A 16566-nucleotide genomic window follows, 5' to 3' on the forward strand; every position below is an offset into this window, starting at 1 on the left:
ACATGTGCGTGCCTTCGATCGCGTGGACTCGGTGCCGTGCCTTCGCCTCAGAGAAAGTGGTGTGAGCGAATCCGTTGGTCCCAAAATGTCGGTGTTTGCTGCTCCTCAGGTGGGGCTCTTCTGGTCGTAGCTCAAAGGCTAGAGGCCTGCGCCCTGCCGACTCTTTACTGTGTGTGGTACCGGCTCCTTGTCACTGTAGGAGTTTGAACGTATGTCAAGGGGACTCTCCAGGCTGCAACGTACAAGAAAGGCGCAAACATGAAATGCATGTTGCTTGTTTCGGGGGGCCTCGTTTGGCTGACTTAAAAATTCAATTGAAAAACAAACCAACACACCTCATTGGCCCTTGTGAAATCTGCACTTTTTTTCCCTTTTGTGGGGCAACCTTTGCATTTTGGTCTTGGTTTTTTTTCCCTTTTGAATCCCCCATAATGCATTATGTTTGCCCTTCCTTGTAGGGTCAGCCAGGAGAAAAGGGAAAGACCAGCCTGAGAGTCGGCGTCCTGGACCTTTGCCGGCCTCCCCTCCTCCTCAGTTGCCCCGCAACACGGGGGAGCAGGCTTCCAATACTAATGGTACACACCAGTTCTCACCAGCGGGGTTAACTCAAGACTTTTTCAGCTCATCCCTGGCAAGCCCCAGCCTACCCCTGGCTTCTACGGGAAAATTTGCACTAAACTCCCTCCTCCAACGACAGCTAATGCAGTCCTTCTACTCCAAGGCCGTGCAGGAAGCAGGAAGCACAAGCATGATTTTTCCAACAGGTCCATACAGCACAAACTCCATATCTTCCCAAAGTCCATTACAGCAAAGCCCAGATGTAAATGGCATGGCCCCGTCTCCCAGCCAGTCAGAAAGTGCTGGGAGCGTCTCCGAGGGCGAGGAGATAGACACTGCAGAAATCGCCCGGCAGGTGAAAGAGCAATTGATCAAGCACAATATCGGACAGCGCATTTTCGGACATTATGTCTTGGGACTGTCGCAAGGGTCCGTGAGCGAGATTCTGGCCCGGCCCAAGCCATGGAACAAACTGACTGTTCGCGGCAAGGAGCCCTTTCACAAGATGAAGCAGTTCCTGTCAGACGAGCAGAATATCTTGGCCCTCCGCAGCATCCAAGGCAGACAGAGAGGTGAGAGACTCGTGGGTGGGTGCCAGCGTGTGAGCCCGTCACGGAGTGTGCGTGCGCACGCGCGTGTGTGTATGTGTGATGAAACATTTGTGCATCACGTCAGGTAAAATTCGCTTCAGTTCTACCATTTCCAGAGTTCAGGGGTCAACAGGCATGAGTTAAAGCTGTAGAGTGGGGAGATCTGGCCTCTGAAACTTGCTCCGCACCTTGCATGGTAAACCCAGTATTGCCATTCAAATTCGGTACTGAATCGGAGGCAATTACATTACGTACAGCGTCCCAACGCGTCTAGTGTCCAGTGGGTGCTGATCTCGTGTGGGGAGGAGCCCTGGGTACCATCTCGCCCTAGAGCTGCAGCAGCAGGTCGGTCCTCACACAGAGCTGGTTCCCTGGGGAGAGTGTCATCTCCCCTTCCCACCGCACAGGGTGGAGTGTGTCCCGCGGCCCGCTCCCTCCCGGCAATGATGTTCTGTTAGTGGTTCGGTTCGAGTCTCCAGCAAAACACGCCTGCCTTAGTGAAATGCATGAAAGTTCATTAAAACACCCTCCCCGCCCACCCTCCATAAAAAGACAAAAAGTCAGTCTCGTCCCTAATGGAAAGAATCCCTTCCCTCTTTAAGGACGGGGCCATTCGCTCCATCAACACAGAGAGAGGTAGTCTTATCAGATACCTTTGAAACACCCTGAAATTTAGACTCAAAACAGACAGAGAAGGGAGGCGTTCCCAACAGTGTCAATGTGCACAGAGCTCATGGAGCTCTTCGTGGCAATGTCCCCTGAAACGGACTGTCCTTGGATGATTAATGTGAGCTTCATTCCGGGGCTGGGGGGCGATTCACTTGTTGGCAGTGCCCCATCCCTTTGCCCCTCATGGCGTTGGTGTTGGAGGCCACTCCTCGGGTCTGTCTGATCTCCTTCGGCAGCAGAGCCACGGCCTCTGCAGGCCAGTCAGCCAAGGAAGGGCCTCTCAGAAGCGTCTAGTAGCTCCCGAGTCACACAGGAAGCCCTGAGCCCTTTGTGTAGGGACAGGCGGCTCAGATTTCATGTCACGCAGCCCATATCGTCAACACCACCATCCCCTGATTGTTTTGTTCTTACCACACTTGTTTTTCAACAGAGAATCCAGGCCAGAGCCTGCACAGACTATTTCAGGAAGTACCGAAACGAAGAAATGGGTCTGAAGGTATGTCGCAGGCAGGGGTTCTCTTTGCAGTCAGTCGCATAGGAAGCAGCATGTCCCTAGCTGTGTATTTGGGTTAAAACTGTACAGTGTGATTCTGGCCTGGAACCTGATGGAAAAACAGAGCTAGTAAGTATAAAACAAAGCACGGGTTCAAGTTCGCACGGCCCCTTCCTCCTGAGCTGCCTCGCTCTACCGAGCACGCGCAGAGGAGGGGAGGAGAGGGCAGTGCCCTAAGAGTGAGTCCCCAGGACAATCCCAGCCCCTTCAGATTCAATTCCGCTTCCCCCGTTTTCTCAGAAGCAAGAGAGAGGATAACAATTGTCGCTCTGAGAAAAATCAGGTGACTGAGTCCCGTGACGTCCTGCTGCTTCCTTGTACATCTTTTTAGCTCTGAACTTCAGTAAAGGTGCCATGGTGTGGACCGATCCCAGATGTGATTGGTTCTCCCATGGGCCCCAGCGGGCCAGCCCCCTCTGTGCTCCTTGGAGTTGCATCTTTCTTGGGGCTTCCTCCTGGCGGTCTGCTTGTTTTCCAATGGTTTGGTATGGCGGTTCCTGTTTAGTAAGGTAGCGAAAAATTGAAATATGTGGACGGCTTCCAGAAAGAACTGGGGCCAGCCCCCGGGCCGCAGTAGCTTCAGTGCATCTGTACATGTGGCTACTCCGCAAAGCATCACCATGTGACCAAAAGACTGAATTCTTGTCCTTTAGGGATTTCTGCAGGCTTCTCTCCTCGTTCATAAATTTTTAAAAGACAGTATGTGGTGATAGATGTGCAAATTTTAGGTGAAGCTTTCAGCCTCTTCCCCTGGAACATCCAATAATTGATAGATAATCAGCCTCGGCCCTTAGCCCTCCTCTCCCGTTTCTCCTTTCTGGGGATACCAGCCGCAAATACACATAAACAACCTTGAACATCGTCCCAAGCCAAAGCAGCCATTGGAGTCGCTTTTTAAATAACTCAGAAAAAGCGTTGCCTTTTAATCCTTCATCTCTTCTACTGGATTAAATGATTTGCTCTCCCTGGTCCCAACCCACGGGTGAGGTGCAGCCTGGGTGACGGGAGAGCTGGTCCCGCTGGCCGAATGACGTTTAACGCAGGGCAGACTCCGCAGGAAGCCCCTCCCGCCCGGGCCCCAGGACCTGCCATGAGGTTGCACGCACAGCAGGTCCAGGTAGACGGGAGGCCGCGCCTGCCAGCTCCCCGTCACCGGCCTCACTCAGCAGCTCCTTATCAGAATGACATCTTTGTGCAGCACTGCTTCTCGTTCCAGGTGTGGGTTTGATGTCGTTGCTCTGGCTCTCCCTGCAGGTAACATCACCACCCGGGTCCGAGCCTCAGAGACCGGGTCCGACGAAGCAATCAAGTCCATCCTGGAACAAGCCAAACGGGAGCTGCAGGTGCAAAAAGCCGGTAGGGATCCTGCTCTCTGACCGCTGTCTCAAACCTAATTGTCAGGAGGGCTCACTCAGCAGTAATTCGCTTTTTTTTTAAAACAATAGAATGTCTGTGTTCACACATTTGGGCAGGTGCAGAGGGGAGCAGGTCTGTGTGATTTTGCTGATAGTTAGCACTCTTTTTATAACGTCATTCCCAAGCATTGACTCAAGAATGTCCCTCGGCCCTAGAATCTCACTGACTGAACACTAGCAAGGAGTTTGTATCAAATTCCCTTTTCTTTTTTAAGGAAGATTAGCCCTGAGCTGACATCTGCTGCCAGTCCTCCTCTTTTTGCTGAGGAAGATCGGCCCCGAGCTCACATCCATGCCCATCTTCCTCCACTTTATATATGGGACGCCTGCCACAGCATGGCTTGACGTGCGGTGTGTAGGTCCACACCCAGGATCCAAACCAGCAAACCCTGGGCCGCCGACGCAAAGCGTGCAAACTTCACCTCTGTGCCACTGGGCCAGCCCCTCAAATTGCCTTTTTGAAAGGCAATACAGGCTTTGGTTATTCGGATCTATACTTGACCAAAAAATACTGAAAAAGAAGGGGTGAAAAATAAATTCTGAACAGCTGCTTTAGGATGCGTGTGGCCAGGAAGCGGCAGAGGTTTCACTGGCTGGCCGTCCACCTCTGAGCCGCTCGGGCTGAGGAGGGGTCTTCAGAGCTCCCTGAGCACTGCCTGTCTACGAGGAGGGGACTCCCACGTTCCACCCTCCCTCTAGGCTTTGATGAGAGGCTGCCGTGTGGCAGATGCAGCTCAGATCTTCTGCTGGAGAAGAACCTGGTGCGCGAGTTCTCTTCCTGTGGCAGCTGAGGACAGGCCACCACCTGGTCACTCCCCTGGTCATGGGGTCCTCTCCCCAGGCCACCCTATTCCCACATGGCTCAGTCAGTGGGTGACCAGGCGTGGGCTGGGCATTTTCCCTTGCCTTATCCAGCTCAAGCTAGGTCCTCACAGCAATCCAAAAGATAGATTTTGTCATCCTCTTATTCCTGATTATCAAATTCAGGCTTAAAGTTAGAATGATGGGGCCGACCCAGTGGCATAGTGGTTGAGTTCAACAGGGTCTGCTTCAGCAGCCCAGGCTCACAAGTTTGGATCCTGGGCACAAATCTGTACTACTCATCAACCCGTGCTGTGTTGGTGTCCCACATACAAAATAGAGGAAGACTGGCACAGATGTTAGCTCAAGGCCAATCTTCCTCAAGTGAAAACAGAAAGATTGGCAATAGGTGTTGGCTCAGGGCCAATCTTCCTCAGCAAAAAAGGAAAAAAGTTAGAATGATTTGCCCAAACTCATTACCTGGTGGACCCTGGATGGAAACTGTGACCTCTCACCTCTTGTCCCAGGACTCTGCCCTCTGCTGCTGTCTGCCTCCTTGTAGAGATCCCAGAGCCATAGGAACTGTCCTTGTGGGACCTCAAGCCTGACAACAAATAGAACTTTCAGTTTGGTGTCGTTCTTGCTCTCAAGGCCAGAGTTGAAGTTTAGGCCAGCCCCTCTTCTGACTGGCTGAACAACCAGAGAGCTTAGCAGGGTGCCCCCCAGCAGGGTAGAAGGAACCCCCAAATTGAGAGTCAAATGGCCCAGTTTAAGGCGCCAGCCTGGCCTGGTGGTGTAGCGGTTAAGTTCACACACTCCACTTTGGCAGCCCACGGTTCACCAGTTTGGATCCTGGGCACAGACCTAGCACCTCGTATCAAGCCATGGTATGGTGGCATCCCACATAAAACAGAGGAAGACTGGCATAGATGTTAACTCAGCAACAGTCTTCCTCAAGCAAAAGGAGGAAAATTGGCAACAGATGTTAGCTCAGGGCCAGTCTTCCTCACCAAGACAAAGGGCCCACTTCAAGGTGTGGCTTCACTGGTCACCTGTCCCCTCCCCAAGCCACAGTTTCTCCTCCTGCACAGTGGTGATGGTGCTGCCCGCACTCGAGGATGCTGTGAGGGTCATGTGAGTTGGAAAAGGGAGGGCCTTCTGTTAACCAGTAAAATAAAGTCCTCGAGAGGCGTTAAAGGTTGTCACTGTTTGAAGCATTTTTCGGCCTCGTCTAAAGCAGATGAAGAGCCAGCTTATATGATTTCCTCGCCCAGACTTGAAGGCACATTACAGAGCCGGAGCAACCTGAGGAGCATCCAGCTCAGCGCTTCTCAACCAGGGCCGCCCCCGCAGGGACCCAGGAGCTGGTTAAAAATGCAGCTGCTGACCCAGCCCCACATCTGCTCCTCATTCAGCCACTCCAGGGCTGGGGCCTGGGCATGTGCATTTTAACAGACCCAGCTGGTGATTCTGGTGCACTGCCCTAGTTAAGAATCCTTGATCTGGTCCGTTAGCCATCCCAAGTTTACAGATGGAAATGCTGAAGTCACAGCCCTGGGCTCCTGGGCCAAGGCCTGCCCAGTGCCCCTCAACATGGGGCCCACTGTTGTGGCCACACCACAGCCACCCACCCAGAAAAGAATCTGAGCGAACCCAAACACAGCCATTTAATTTATTACTACAGACTCTGGTCTCATGTGGCAGCTGTTAACAGAAATTATGTTTCTAAATTATGACAAAACCACTAGATTTTTGGAGTATAACACACACGAATGTTGTCTAAAATTCGTTGGGGACAGGAAGTCCAGGATGGTGCGTCACCGAGTATTTGCACACTTCCCCCTCTTTTCACACTCAGTGACAATACACCCTTTCCGCTGGTGAGTAATAGGGCCATCAGGGCACGAGCAATTGTGTTCGTCCTTCATCACTGCTTAGACAAGATGCACGCGTGTTTTACTGGCAGAAGGACTGCTGGACAGAGCGGGGTGCTTCGCCCCACTCATCCGCATCCTGTGGAGGGTCCAGTTAGGATGAGTGGAGTGAGAGAAGCTTGCTCCCCGCCGAAGGGGGCCACCATTTCACTTCTGTCTTTGCCCCTGCAGCGGAGCCGGCCCAGCCTTCATCATCGTCCAGCAGCGGGAGCTCCGACGACGCCATCCGCTCCATCCTGCAGCAAGCCCGCCGAGAAATGGAGGCCCAGCAGGCTGCTCTCGACCCCGCCTTAAAACAAACGCCGCTGTCCCAGACCGACATTGCCATCCTGACCCCCAAGTTAATCTCCACCTCGCCCATATCGTCGGTGTCCGGTTACTCTCCGCTAGCCATCTCCCTGAAGAAGCCCCCCGCAGCCCCGGATTCCAGCGCCTCTGCTCTGCCCAACCCCCCCGCCCTCAAAAAGGAGGCCCAGGACACGCCCGGGCTGGACCTCCAGGGAGCGGCCGACCCGGCACAGGGGGTCCTGAGACACGTGAAGAATGAGCTGGGCCGCAGCAGCGTGTGGAAGGACCACTGGTGGAGCACCGTGCAGCCGGAGAGAAAGAGCGTGGTTCCTCCCGAAGAACCCAAGGGCGAGGAAGCCAGTGGTGGGAAAGAGAAAGGTGGTGGCAGCCAGACACGCGCTGAGCGCGGCCAGCTGCAGGGACCCTCGTCATCCGAGTACTGGAAAGAGTGGCCCAGCGCCGAGTCGCCGTACTCCCAGAGCTCCGAGCTGAGCCTGACCGGGGCCAGCCGCAGCGAGACGCCCCAGAACAGCCCTCTGCCCTCCTCCCCGATCGTGCCCCTGTCCAAGCCCGCCAAGCCCTCGGTCCCTCCACTGACCCCCGAGCAGTATGAGATCTACATGTACCAGGAGGTGGACACCATCGAGCTCACCCGGCAGGTGAAGGAGAAGCTGGCCAAGAATGGCATTTGTCAGAGGATCTTTGGGGAGAAGGTAAGGGAGTTGATTTGGGGGCTTGGATTTTCCCATCTTTTCATTTCTTAAGACTAAGCAGCTGTCTGAAGGATGTGGCCGTCATCCATTTAATTAAGCCAAGAGCATAATATGTCGTCCACTCCCAAACTTCCCGAGAGGCTGGCCAGTGGATGTTCCATTGGCTGTGTCCCCGTTAGGAGCCAGGTTCCAGGCTAGACCCTCTAGGTCACACTGTGAGGGGATGGTAAAGTCACCATTTGACAGATAAGGAACCCGAGGTTCAGGGGAGTTGACTGCGTGCCCCAAGCTGGCAGGTGACTGACTTCAAGTCCTGCCTCCACTGCCAAGGGGAGCCCAGAGGCTCCTCTGCAGGCCGTTTTGGCTGAAGAAGATCTGATCTGATCACACAGAGAGATGGCCAGCGTGCGTAGAGCCAGAAGGCGCTCCTAGGAAAAGCTACATAAAGTGTAATTGTACCTTTCTCATAATTCAGAAGGCACCTGGTGGTGTCCCACCAGAGAGGTGAAGGGACTTGCCCAGGAAGGCACAGCTAGAGGTGGCACGGGCAGGACTGCTCGGGGCCCTGGAAGCCCTTGTTTCCACCTGTCCTTCCCTGGCTCACGAAAGTACGCTGGCCTGGGGGTCAGCTCCCAGACCCTCCCGTTCTTGGCACTTCTAGTAACCGAGGTTCTGGGTAGTGGGGATTTACCAGGCCTATACACTGATAATTTACCCCGGGATTGCTTTAGATTAAGTAATGAATGCTGCGCATAAGGAGGAGACCTCTGCTCCCCTAGGAGGCAGCCTCCCTGAGGGCACGTGGTGGGGTCAGCAGGGGCCTCCCCTGCACCCACCCCTCACCCCCATTCAGTTCAGTGTTTGCAACATATCATGCTCTGAATCCTGACCATTATTTTGTCCTGATTTTGCAGAAGGTGATGGGGTGAATAGAAATGAGGATGGGAATTTAAAGCCCTTTGAAATTTCTAGTTCAGTGTTGTAAAAATATCATTTGAGAACATTTAAATAGACATTTGTGCTCATGCCTTAAATTTAGCAGAGACTTAATAGCCTTGAACTTGTTTGGCCCATGAGTGCAGTTTATTCTGGAACTCGAGAACTTTTCAAAGGAAGATCGGATGCAGCCCCTGAATATCTCTGGGCTACATCTGTGTCCTGTGGGGGGTGTTTGTGCCCATACATATGTATGGCCATATGGGAGCGTAGGAAAGCTCGGGTATGTACGTGCCACTTGTCGATCGTCTGCGATGAGTTTTACTCCCAGACTGGCTCACCCGTCGCCACCAGCTCACCTCTGGGCCCCCACCATAGAGCAGGATGTGATCGGAGAGAGCAGACCTTTAAATGCCAACCCGGCCCAGCACCAGCAAGGGAGACTGGCTTCCCACGTCCCGCCGGCATCCACTGCTCCTGCGTCTAAAGAGGCCTCTGGCCCCAGCAGCTCAGCCTTTCCCAGCGCCACTAGGCAAAGAGCAAAATGGTTCGATGCCTCCTCCTCGGGCTGTCAGGATGACAACCCTACAGCCTTGGCAGGATGGAAACCCTGGGGCCAGAGCCCCTTCCTAGCCCGCCTCTCCCGGGAGCTGAAAGCTGTGACTATAACTATGGCTCCCCATGCCGGGGTGTCAGCCCACAGGTGACCTTGAAAAGCTTATTCCCTCACCCCAGGCCGTGGCCATCCACCTGGTGGTGGTTCTGTGCTCAGCCCCAGGAGCTCTCCCTGTGCATCGGCCACACCACCACTCACCTGTGTGTGCTTCGCTGAAGTGTTTTGCAGCCTCTCACTAACCCTGGGCACTGATGCCATATGTCTTTGGTGCCACTCCAGGTGCTGGGCCTGTCCCAGGGCAGCGTCAGCGACATGCTGTCCCGGCCGAAGCCGTGGAGCAAGCTGACCCAGAAAGGCCGCGAACCCTTCATCCGGATGCAGCTCTGGCTGAACGGCGAGCTGGGCCAGGGCGTCCTGCCCGTGCAAGGGCAGCAGCAAGGGCCAGGTAAGGGCAGCGCGGCCCCAGGCCCTGCAGGCAGGAACGGGGGCGTCTCTGCCGGGAGGCAGCCGGCCTCACTCTCAACCTCGGCCGCTGCTCAGAGGCAGAAGCACCCCCCTTCCTCCACCACCTGTTGCCATGGGACTGACTGTAGTTTTTAGGAGAGAGAATGATTGTGCCTGGCTAATTTTATAAGCAGCAGAAAATGAGTTACCAATTAAGAAAATGCTATTTATACATAAATATAGGTAAAAGTCAAGTAGCTAAATCAGAGAATCAGGAAAGAAAATCAGCCAAAGGCACAGAGGGGAAAGACATCATGGGCGACGGCGACCAGGTCCTGGCTTTCCACCAGCAGCTCTGCCTGCCTGCGCGGCACCCCATCTGGCCCTCCCCATCGGGCGTGGGACCCTGCCTTGGGCCTCTGGGCCCCTTACGCTGTCCCGTTCTGCTGGGCTCAGTGCAGTGGGAAGCTTGAAGCCCATGGCTTTCTTTCCTCATTTAATTGTGACCCTTTCTCTCGTTTAGTCCTCCATTCTGTGACGTCACTACAGGACCCCCTGCAGCAGGGCTGCGTGAGCTCAGGTAACTAGCCGATTTCCGTTGTTTTGTATGCACTATTTCCCTGCCTTTTCTGTCTTGCTGCCCTCTGGTCTGTAGTGGGGAGACTCAAAGGATCCCTCATTCTGGATGTGAGGAGCTGAAAACACAGTATCCTGTTGGCCAACTGCATCCTCGTGGTCGTAGTTTCTCATGGAGAACGAGAGACCCCCAGCCAAGTGAGCAGCTCCTCAGGGTTTTCTTGCTCTTCACTGCGTTCTTTCAGCAGCGTCGGTTCCTTGGTGTGAATCCCTGTGTTAGGGGCGGGGATCCGAGTCAGGGACAGATTCTGTGGCGGGGCTCTGTTCTAATAGGAGGGGACAAGGAACAGGCACGCATTGCTCTCCCAGGGGGTCATGGTAGGGGGAAGTCGAATCCATCTGGAAAACCTCAGGGCCACCTTCGAGCAAGAAGGAAATGGAGGCAGGAGGGGTCACAGTTCAGGGTATAACTGGATATGGAACCAGTGACACTCAGAAGAAGGGGACTGCGGCTGGGAATCCAGCCTGGCAGCAGGTGGTGGAGGGCCAGGAGTACAGGCTGAGAAGCTTGGCTGCTTGCTGTGGGCATCTGAGAGCCCCAGGTCACCTTTCAGCCACGCCCTCTCCTCTTCACGGCACCTGGATGTCACCGGCCAGGCTGGCCTGTGCTCCTGGACCCCCTTCCATGTCCTTCCTGCGCTCTCCCCGGGCTGCCAAGAGCTGCCAGCGTGGTGAGCTGCTCCTCTGCTTTCCTTTCTTTCTTTTTCTAAACATGTTGATTAGTCTGCGTATCCCATTGATTCATTGAAAACACAAACAAGGCTAAGTGAGGAGCGTGCAGCCTGCCAGCCTGCTGGAAGTTTTATGAGGGAAAACATGTGTCGTGAAGGGAACAGCTGGGCGGCAGCGGCCGCCACCGCCTCAAGATCCCAAACCCACGCACAGATGCAGCCAGAGTGTGCTGGGTGCAGCTACTTTCCTGGTTGAGCGTTTTTTGTGTTTTCGGTGTTTCGTCTTGGTTCTGGCCAAAATGGGGGACGGAAGGCTGTATCTTACCCGGGCCGTTGGTTTTCTTGGCTGGACATCTAAGCAGCGTGGTTGTCCATCTGCAGGAGGACCAGGTGTACTCCCTCTCACTTCATTTCTGGGTTGGCCAATTTAATTAGCAAGTACTGGAGAACTTATGCAGCCCTGGCTCCCTTTCAGAATACATTAGGGGAAATAATGGACGTAGTTGTTTGTGCTGGTTCTGCGGACGTTTGCGTGGAAAATTAGCCGTGCCTCTTGCTCTCACGGAAAGTTGGCTTCCCCTTAAACTCTCCAAGGGCATTTGCCGCCCCATCGGAGTGAGGCTGGACCTGGCGGAATGTGACTAAGGTTTTTGAGATCAAAACCCCCCAGTCCTAAATGAAACAGGAAGTCCCCTGCAGTTCCAGGTCGGTTACGGTCGATGCCAAAACTTTCCCTCTGTCTGAACAGATCTTTGAAGAATGGCTTTTTACTTTTTATTATAGCAGGTAATCGCCACCGTGCTGGAACATTTGTATGACTGTCACATTTCCAACCAAGGAAAAACACACATGGCTCCTAAGAGGAATGCCAATGACGTTTGTAAGATATCAAATTACTTTATAAAGTGATGTGAAACTCTTGGGGAGGCTGCCGATTAGAGGAGGGAGGGAGGAGCCTTGAGCCTCTGGGTAACAGTGAACACTCAGAACTTCCAGTGGTTTCTGTGAACAGGGGCCGGTGGGCCTCTCCCCGTGTCATCCCAGCAAGACAGGAGATGGATTGCAGATCCCCCACCCATCGCACCTGTTGTCGGTCTGCAAGAGAGAAGGCGTCAGTAGAAACAATAATTATGGTGACTAGGGAGAAAAATGGAACAATACTTCTTAGATTCTAGGAAAAGATAAAATTTTGGATATCATGATGTTAGCTAAGCAAAATTGTTTCTCTGGATCAGGGAAGACTAGAAAGTGCTTGTCAAAACGGAAAGAATGATTATCGTACGGTGGCAAGATTGTGGGTGGCAGTTTTCCTTGTTTGAAATTTCTTTACTATCAGTGTTACCCTTTCAAGAGTGTTTCTGAAAATTAAGGTAGCAGTGCTTCTCAGGATGTGGAATTTAGATTCAAAAAACAGAAGTACTTTATGATGAGTGTTGGTAAATCATTGGGATGAATGACTATAGGAGACTCTAGAATCTTCCTTAACAGCTTGAAAAATCAGTGTTTCTGAGGAAGCATTCAGGTCCCAAAGGCAGAGGAATAAAGCCTCGGGTCCTAAGATTTCCCCAGGATTCTGATTCCCTGTTCTCACCGCGGCTACCACGGAACCCTTCCGAGCGGCCCCAGCCCCAGAAAGACGCTCTGTCCTTGGCGGTGGCTCCAGGACGCCTCCCCAGGGCAGCTCAGCGTGGTGGAACCAGGTGGCTACAGGAAGGTACTTGTCACCCTGAGTTGGTTTGTTCCTGAATGTTGCTGACAAACACTCAGTGCAGTGTCTGAGAATCCAGGTGTCCGATCTGGCCGGCCGGTCGGGTTCGCCTCCCGGGTGTGGATGGACTTTGGAAGTCTTGTCTTGTGTCCACAGCCCTTCAGGAAGAGCTACAGGCTCGTAGCAGAGATCATGTGGGCCTTACGCATGGCTCTGTGCTTAGTCACCATGGCATAAGGTGCCAGGGGTGGAGTGGCCTCACTCATCGAAACAGCAGACTGCTGACACAGGAATCCATCTTCCTCACTAAAGAATTCCTGTCTGCCTCTTTCTGCCCGGCCCTATTGCCCTCAGCATCTCCATTTTCCTTAATGATTTGTATGTCAAACTTGCTGATGAGCTTTACGATAAGGAGAGAGAAACTGAAGTTTCGATTGCATCATCATTTTTTCCTCTTGGTGGATACCACCCTTCCTGAATGTTCCTTTGATGGTCTGAGCATTGACGGGATGGCCTTGGGCATTAAGGAAGGTTGATGCCTTTTTCAGCTAGTGACCTGTGCTTTTTCTTGAAGATGAAGAGTAAGAGCAGAGGGTTCCATGCCAATCATACGAGTAACTTTTTAAAAAGGGGAAGGGTTAAAAGACACCTTCAGATCGGTTACCTGTTCATGTATTTCCTGGTAGTCTGGTTTTTCTACCAAAGTTTCTGTGTTGGTTCCTTTCAGAGTCCCCAGTGTCTCGGGGAGGGGCTGCGGTCGTCAGCCCCTGGTCGTCTGTGATCTGCCAGGCAAACCTGCGTGAAGGTCAGGTTGCAGGTAGTCCTTTGGGATTGGTTCTCGGAGTCTCCCTTTTGTCTGTCTGCCGTCCCAGAAGCATCCCCAGCTGCCCTCGCTCTGCTCAGCAATAGCAGTGCTTCCTGGAAGCAGAGGAAGCGCTTCTGGAAGGAGAAGGGAGGGGCCGAGGAAGACCTGTTTTCTGCGTGTGGCCTGCAGTCATGGCTGACCAGTTAGCAGCTTTTTTAAAGGGAAGGAAACCTTGAGATACAATGAAGATGTGCTTGTGTGCCTGGGTGGGGAGGGAGGGAGGGACAGCCAGAGATAGGATCTAGTAAACCACTGGATTTTTTTTCCTTTTCATTCCTTAAAGCTCATTTTCGTATTCACAGTTCCTTGGTGTGATTAATCTTTTTGCCCCAAGGGAAGGAAGGAGACAAGAGACAACTGTAAAAGGGGGAGGAAAAAGGGAAAGAAACAGATTTTCCTGAATGCGACTTAGTCATTACATACGGAGAACTGGTAGAAAAGAGCTGCCCGGAGCTCAGCTTCGTAAATTTAACACGGGAGCATTTCCTTACTGTAGCTGATAAGCTCCCGCACAGCGTCAGATGGATCACTGCAAGCTGTACGAGCAAAAGGAGGGCCTGGTCTCCTCAGATTCATCGTCAAGTACCGGGCTTTTTCCCAGCATGCAGCGAGGAACTGCAGTTCCAAGGCTTCTGCACCTGTGGGGAATTCCATGGCTCCGTGTCGCTGTTCCCAGGCCACAGGGTATCAGTTGCTCTTGAGAAGACAGCTGCTGCAGTCGCACACGTGGGTGGTCCGTGGGTGCCACCTCCCTGACATGATGACCATGGGTGTCACGTGTGCTGTCCATGGCCTGACACAGCCAGGAGAGATCTGTGGCCACAGCTTCCAGGTGGGGACAGGTCAGCGTTCCTGTTCAGTATGCCTGCTGGCTCTTGCTTGGTGCCCATAAGATGACCAGGAACACATCCTTTGAACTCCGCAGGACGATTCTGGTGCAGCTTCCTTGAGTAAGCAGTCAGTTCCTCCACTTTAAGGATGTAGTCAGGGTGGGGCATTCAGATGCATGTGAATAGGAATAGGAAGAGCTAGTGGCACCTCTAGAAAATTCCACGGCACTGTCTAAAGCAGCGAAACTCCTCATACCATGCCTTAGGCTAGATTAGCTTTGGTGTTTTTTTCCTTCTCTTGCATCAAAATAAATTAGTGAAAGTAACCATTGATTCTCTCCAAAAAGAATTATTCTAACCCTAGTTCTTTTGAATAGTGAAAAGATTTGTATATAACTGGTTTCTACATAGCCATAGACAACAGGTCAAAGACAAAAGAGAATTCTGGAAAGCCACGTGTGAACTAGACAGTGCCCCTCTCTAAGCAGGTGGTCACTGCTCACCATTTGGCCTGGGGCTCCACCATGCACACCCACTGCATCCTATGGCCAGGAGACTAGGTGCCCCATTCATTGCTTGCTTTCTTGGTTGTGACCTGCATTAGGACATTTTTATTTTCTCCAGAGTGCCATAATAAAGGAATTCTCCACTCTAAGGTCAGAAAAGACAGGTTTCTGGATTCAGGCACAGCCTGCCTTTCCGCTGTGTGTCAGCCGGTACGTGGGGGCGCCAGCCTGCGGGGAGGCCCGCTGGCACGGAGGGAGCACCAAGGATGGGGCTGGGCCATGAAGGGCAAAGGCGTCTAGGAGGAGAACATCCCAGGTGGAGAGCTCTGCAGGTACAAAGGGTACATTGATGGGGAAGAACGTGGCACATGTGGAACCTTTGAAAAAGGTGAAAACATTAGGAGCCCCTAATTCGGAGACCTTTTATTTTCCTTTTAAATTGACAGTGGGAAAGTGGATGATGGACGGATTTTGTCTTGTCTTTATGTAGCATTCTGTTGCTGCCTTAGGGCTTGTGTAAGAAGAAGAAAAGTGAACGGGCAGAACAGGGCTGGGGTGTTCCTCGGGAGCCTGTCCCTGTGCCGGCCTCGGGCCCCAGGATGCTCAGCCACCACGTCTCACCCCAAAGCACTCCGTCCCCCTGTGGGTGGCTCCTTCTGGAAAGGAGGTGGGCCTCAACCCGTGCTTGGTGACACAGCCCACCGGGGTTGTCACCAATCCCAGTTTGAAGAGATCACAGGCCAGAGGCAGGAGAGGGTGCTTGGAGTTTTGGGAGAAACCCCTCCCTAAGAACTCAGCAGGTGGCCCACCCGGAGCCAGAGTTGTGACCAAGGAGAGAGCTGCTCTGCTTGACCGTGGAGGAAGGGGGCAGGCAAGGTCTCAACGCTCAGCAAGCAGTGTGGCCTCCAGTACACGGAGCACAGGCCCTGCCTGGGACACTGAAATGGCATCAGCAGCCACTGAATCTGCCCAGGCAAGCTGGGCAGCTCAAGGAGAAATGGTCTAGGGCTGCACAAGGTGCTTGTGAGGCTCAGAAAACCTTCCCAGGAAAGCAGAGACGTGGTGAGGGTGATAGCCCAGAGGGTGGAGCACATGGGAGCTGGGGGCGGGGGTCTGGGGCAGGCAGGGAGCGTCCTCGGCTTGGGTGCAGTGCCCTTCTTGCTCCTGGGTGTGGTGGCTCCCGTGCCTGCCAACATGGTCTAGGAAACTGCTCTGTGAACTCATTTCTAATCAACATCTTTCAAAAGTTGTTGACCTCATCTCAACTGGGCTAAGGTGCTGCAACTGTGCTGCAGCTCAGGCTTCCAGAGCGATGAGAGGCAGGCTGAGGCCCAGCAGGCCCAGGAGCGGCCTCCGAGGAGGATGAGGCAGTAAGCTGGGGGCCCCGGCCGGCCGGCAAGCTACAGGAAAGGAAGATGCACTTCTCACAAGTTCCCCTGAAAAGGGACTTGTCAGGACCGCGTCCTGTATGCCCCATGTGCACGAGCCGCTTTTCAGCTCTCCTAGCCATCTCATGGTGGGACCTGGCCACATGATCCTGAAACAGAAGCATCAGCACAGGAGGGCAGAGGGAGGGTGGAGAGCCCGTCACTCCTGTGACGCGGGGGTGCGACAACTCCAGCACAGCCTGCCCTCCCCTAGAGCATGCTGCACCTGCAGACCCTGCACAGGCATCTCCAGGCAGCCAGTGCTGAGCGTGACAGCCCACTCGATGTTTGGTGTCAAAGCAGCAAATGTCATCATCATGTTCCCTGGGAGAGGCTGCTCCGGCAGAAAGCAGCCCCCAAAGGCTCTGTTCATTGAGTGGGATCCGTCACCGTACCTCCGAAAAGA

At 53.4% G+C, this 16566-nt stretch overlaps 1 protein-coding gene across 7 annotated transcripts in view; it reads left to right on the forward strand.

Moving 5' to 3' along the window:
* Window positions 1-16566, forward strand: part of CUX1 (cut like homeobox 1) — a 359761-nt gene that overhangs the window by 285823 nt on the left and 57372 nt on the right. For 3 of the 7 annotated variants that reach the window (XM_044746857.2, XM_044746856.2, XM_070484389.1), the window contains exons 15-20: window positions 459-1130; window positions 2248-2313; window positions 3625-3726; window positions 6692-7521; window positions 9353-9518; window positions 10041-10097. The exons of 3 other annotated variants lie outside the window; for them this stretch is intronic. In XM_044746857.2, coding sequence (XP_044602792.2) covers window positions 459-1130; window positions 2248-2313; window positions 3625-3726; window positions 6692-7521; window positions 9353-9518; window positions 10041-10097 — 1893 coding nt within the window. The remainder of the gene's footprint in view (window positions 1-458; window positions 1131-2247; window positions 2314-3624; window positions 3727-6691; window positions 7522-9352; window positions 9519-10040; window positions 10098-16566) is intronic. One more of the 7 variants, XM_070484390.1, reaches the window with a different exon arrangement.

This window comes from Equus asinus, chromosome 14 (genome assembly GCF_041296235.1).
Source record: "Equus asinus isolate D_3611 breed Donkey chromosome 14, EquAss-T2T_v2, whole genome shotgun sequence".
Taxonomy (NCBI): Eukaryota; Metazoa; Chordata; class Mammalia; order Perissodactyla; family Equidae; genus Equus; species Equus asinus.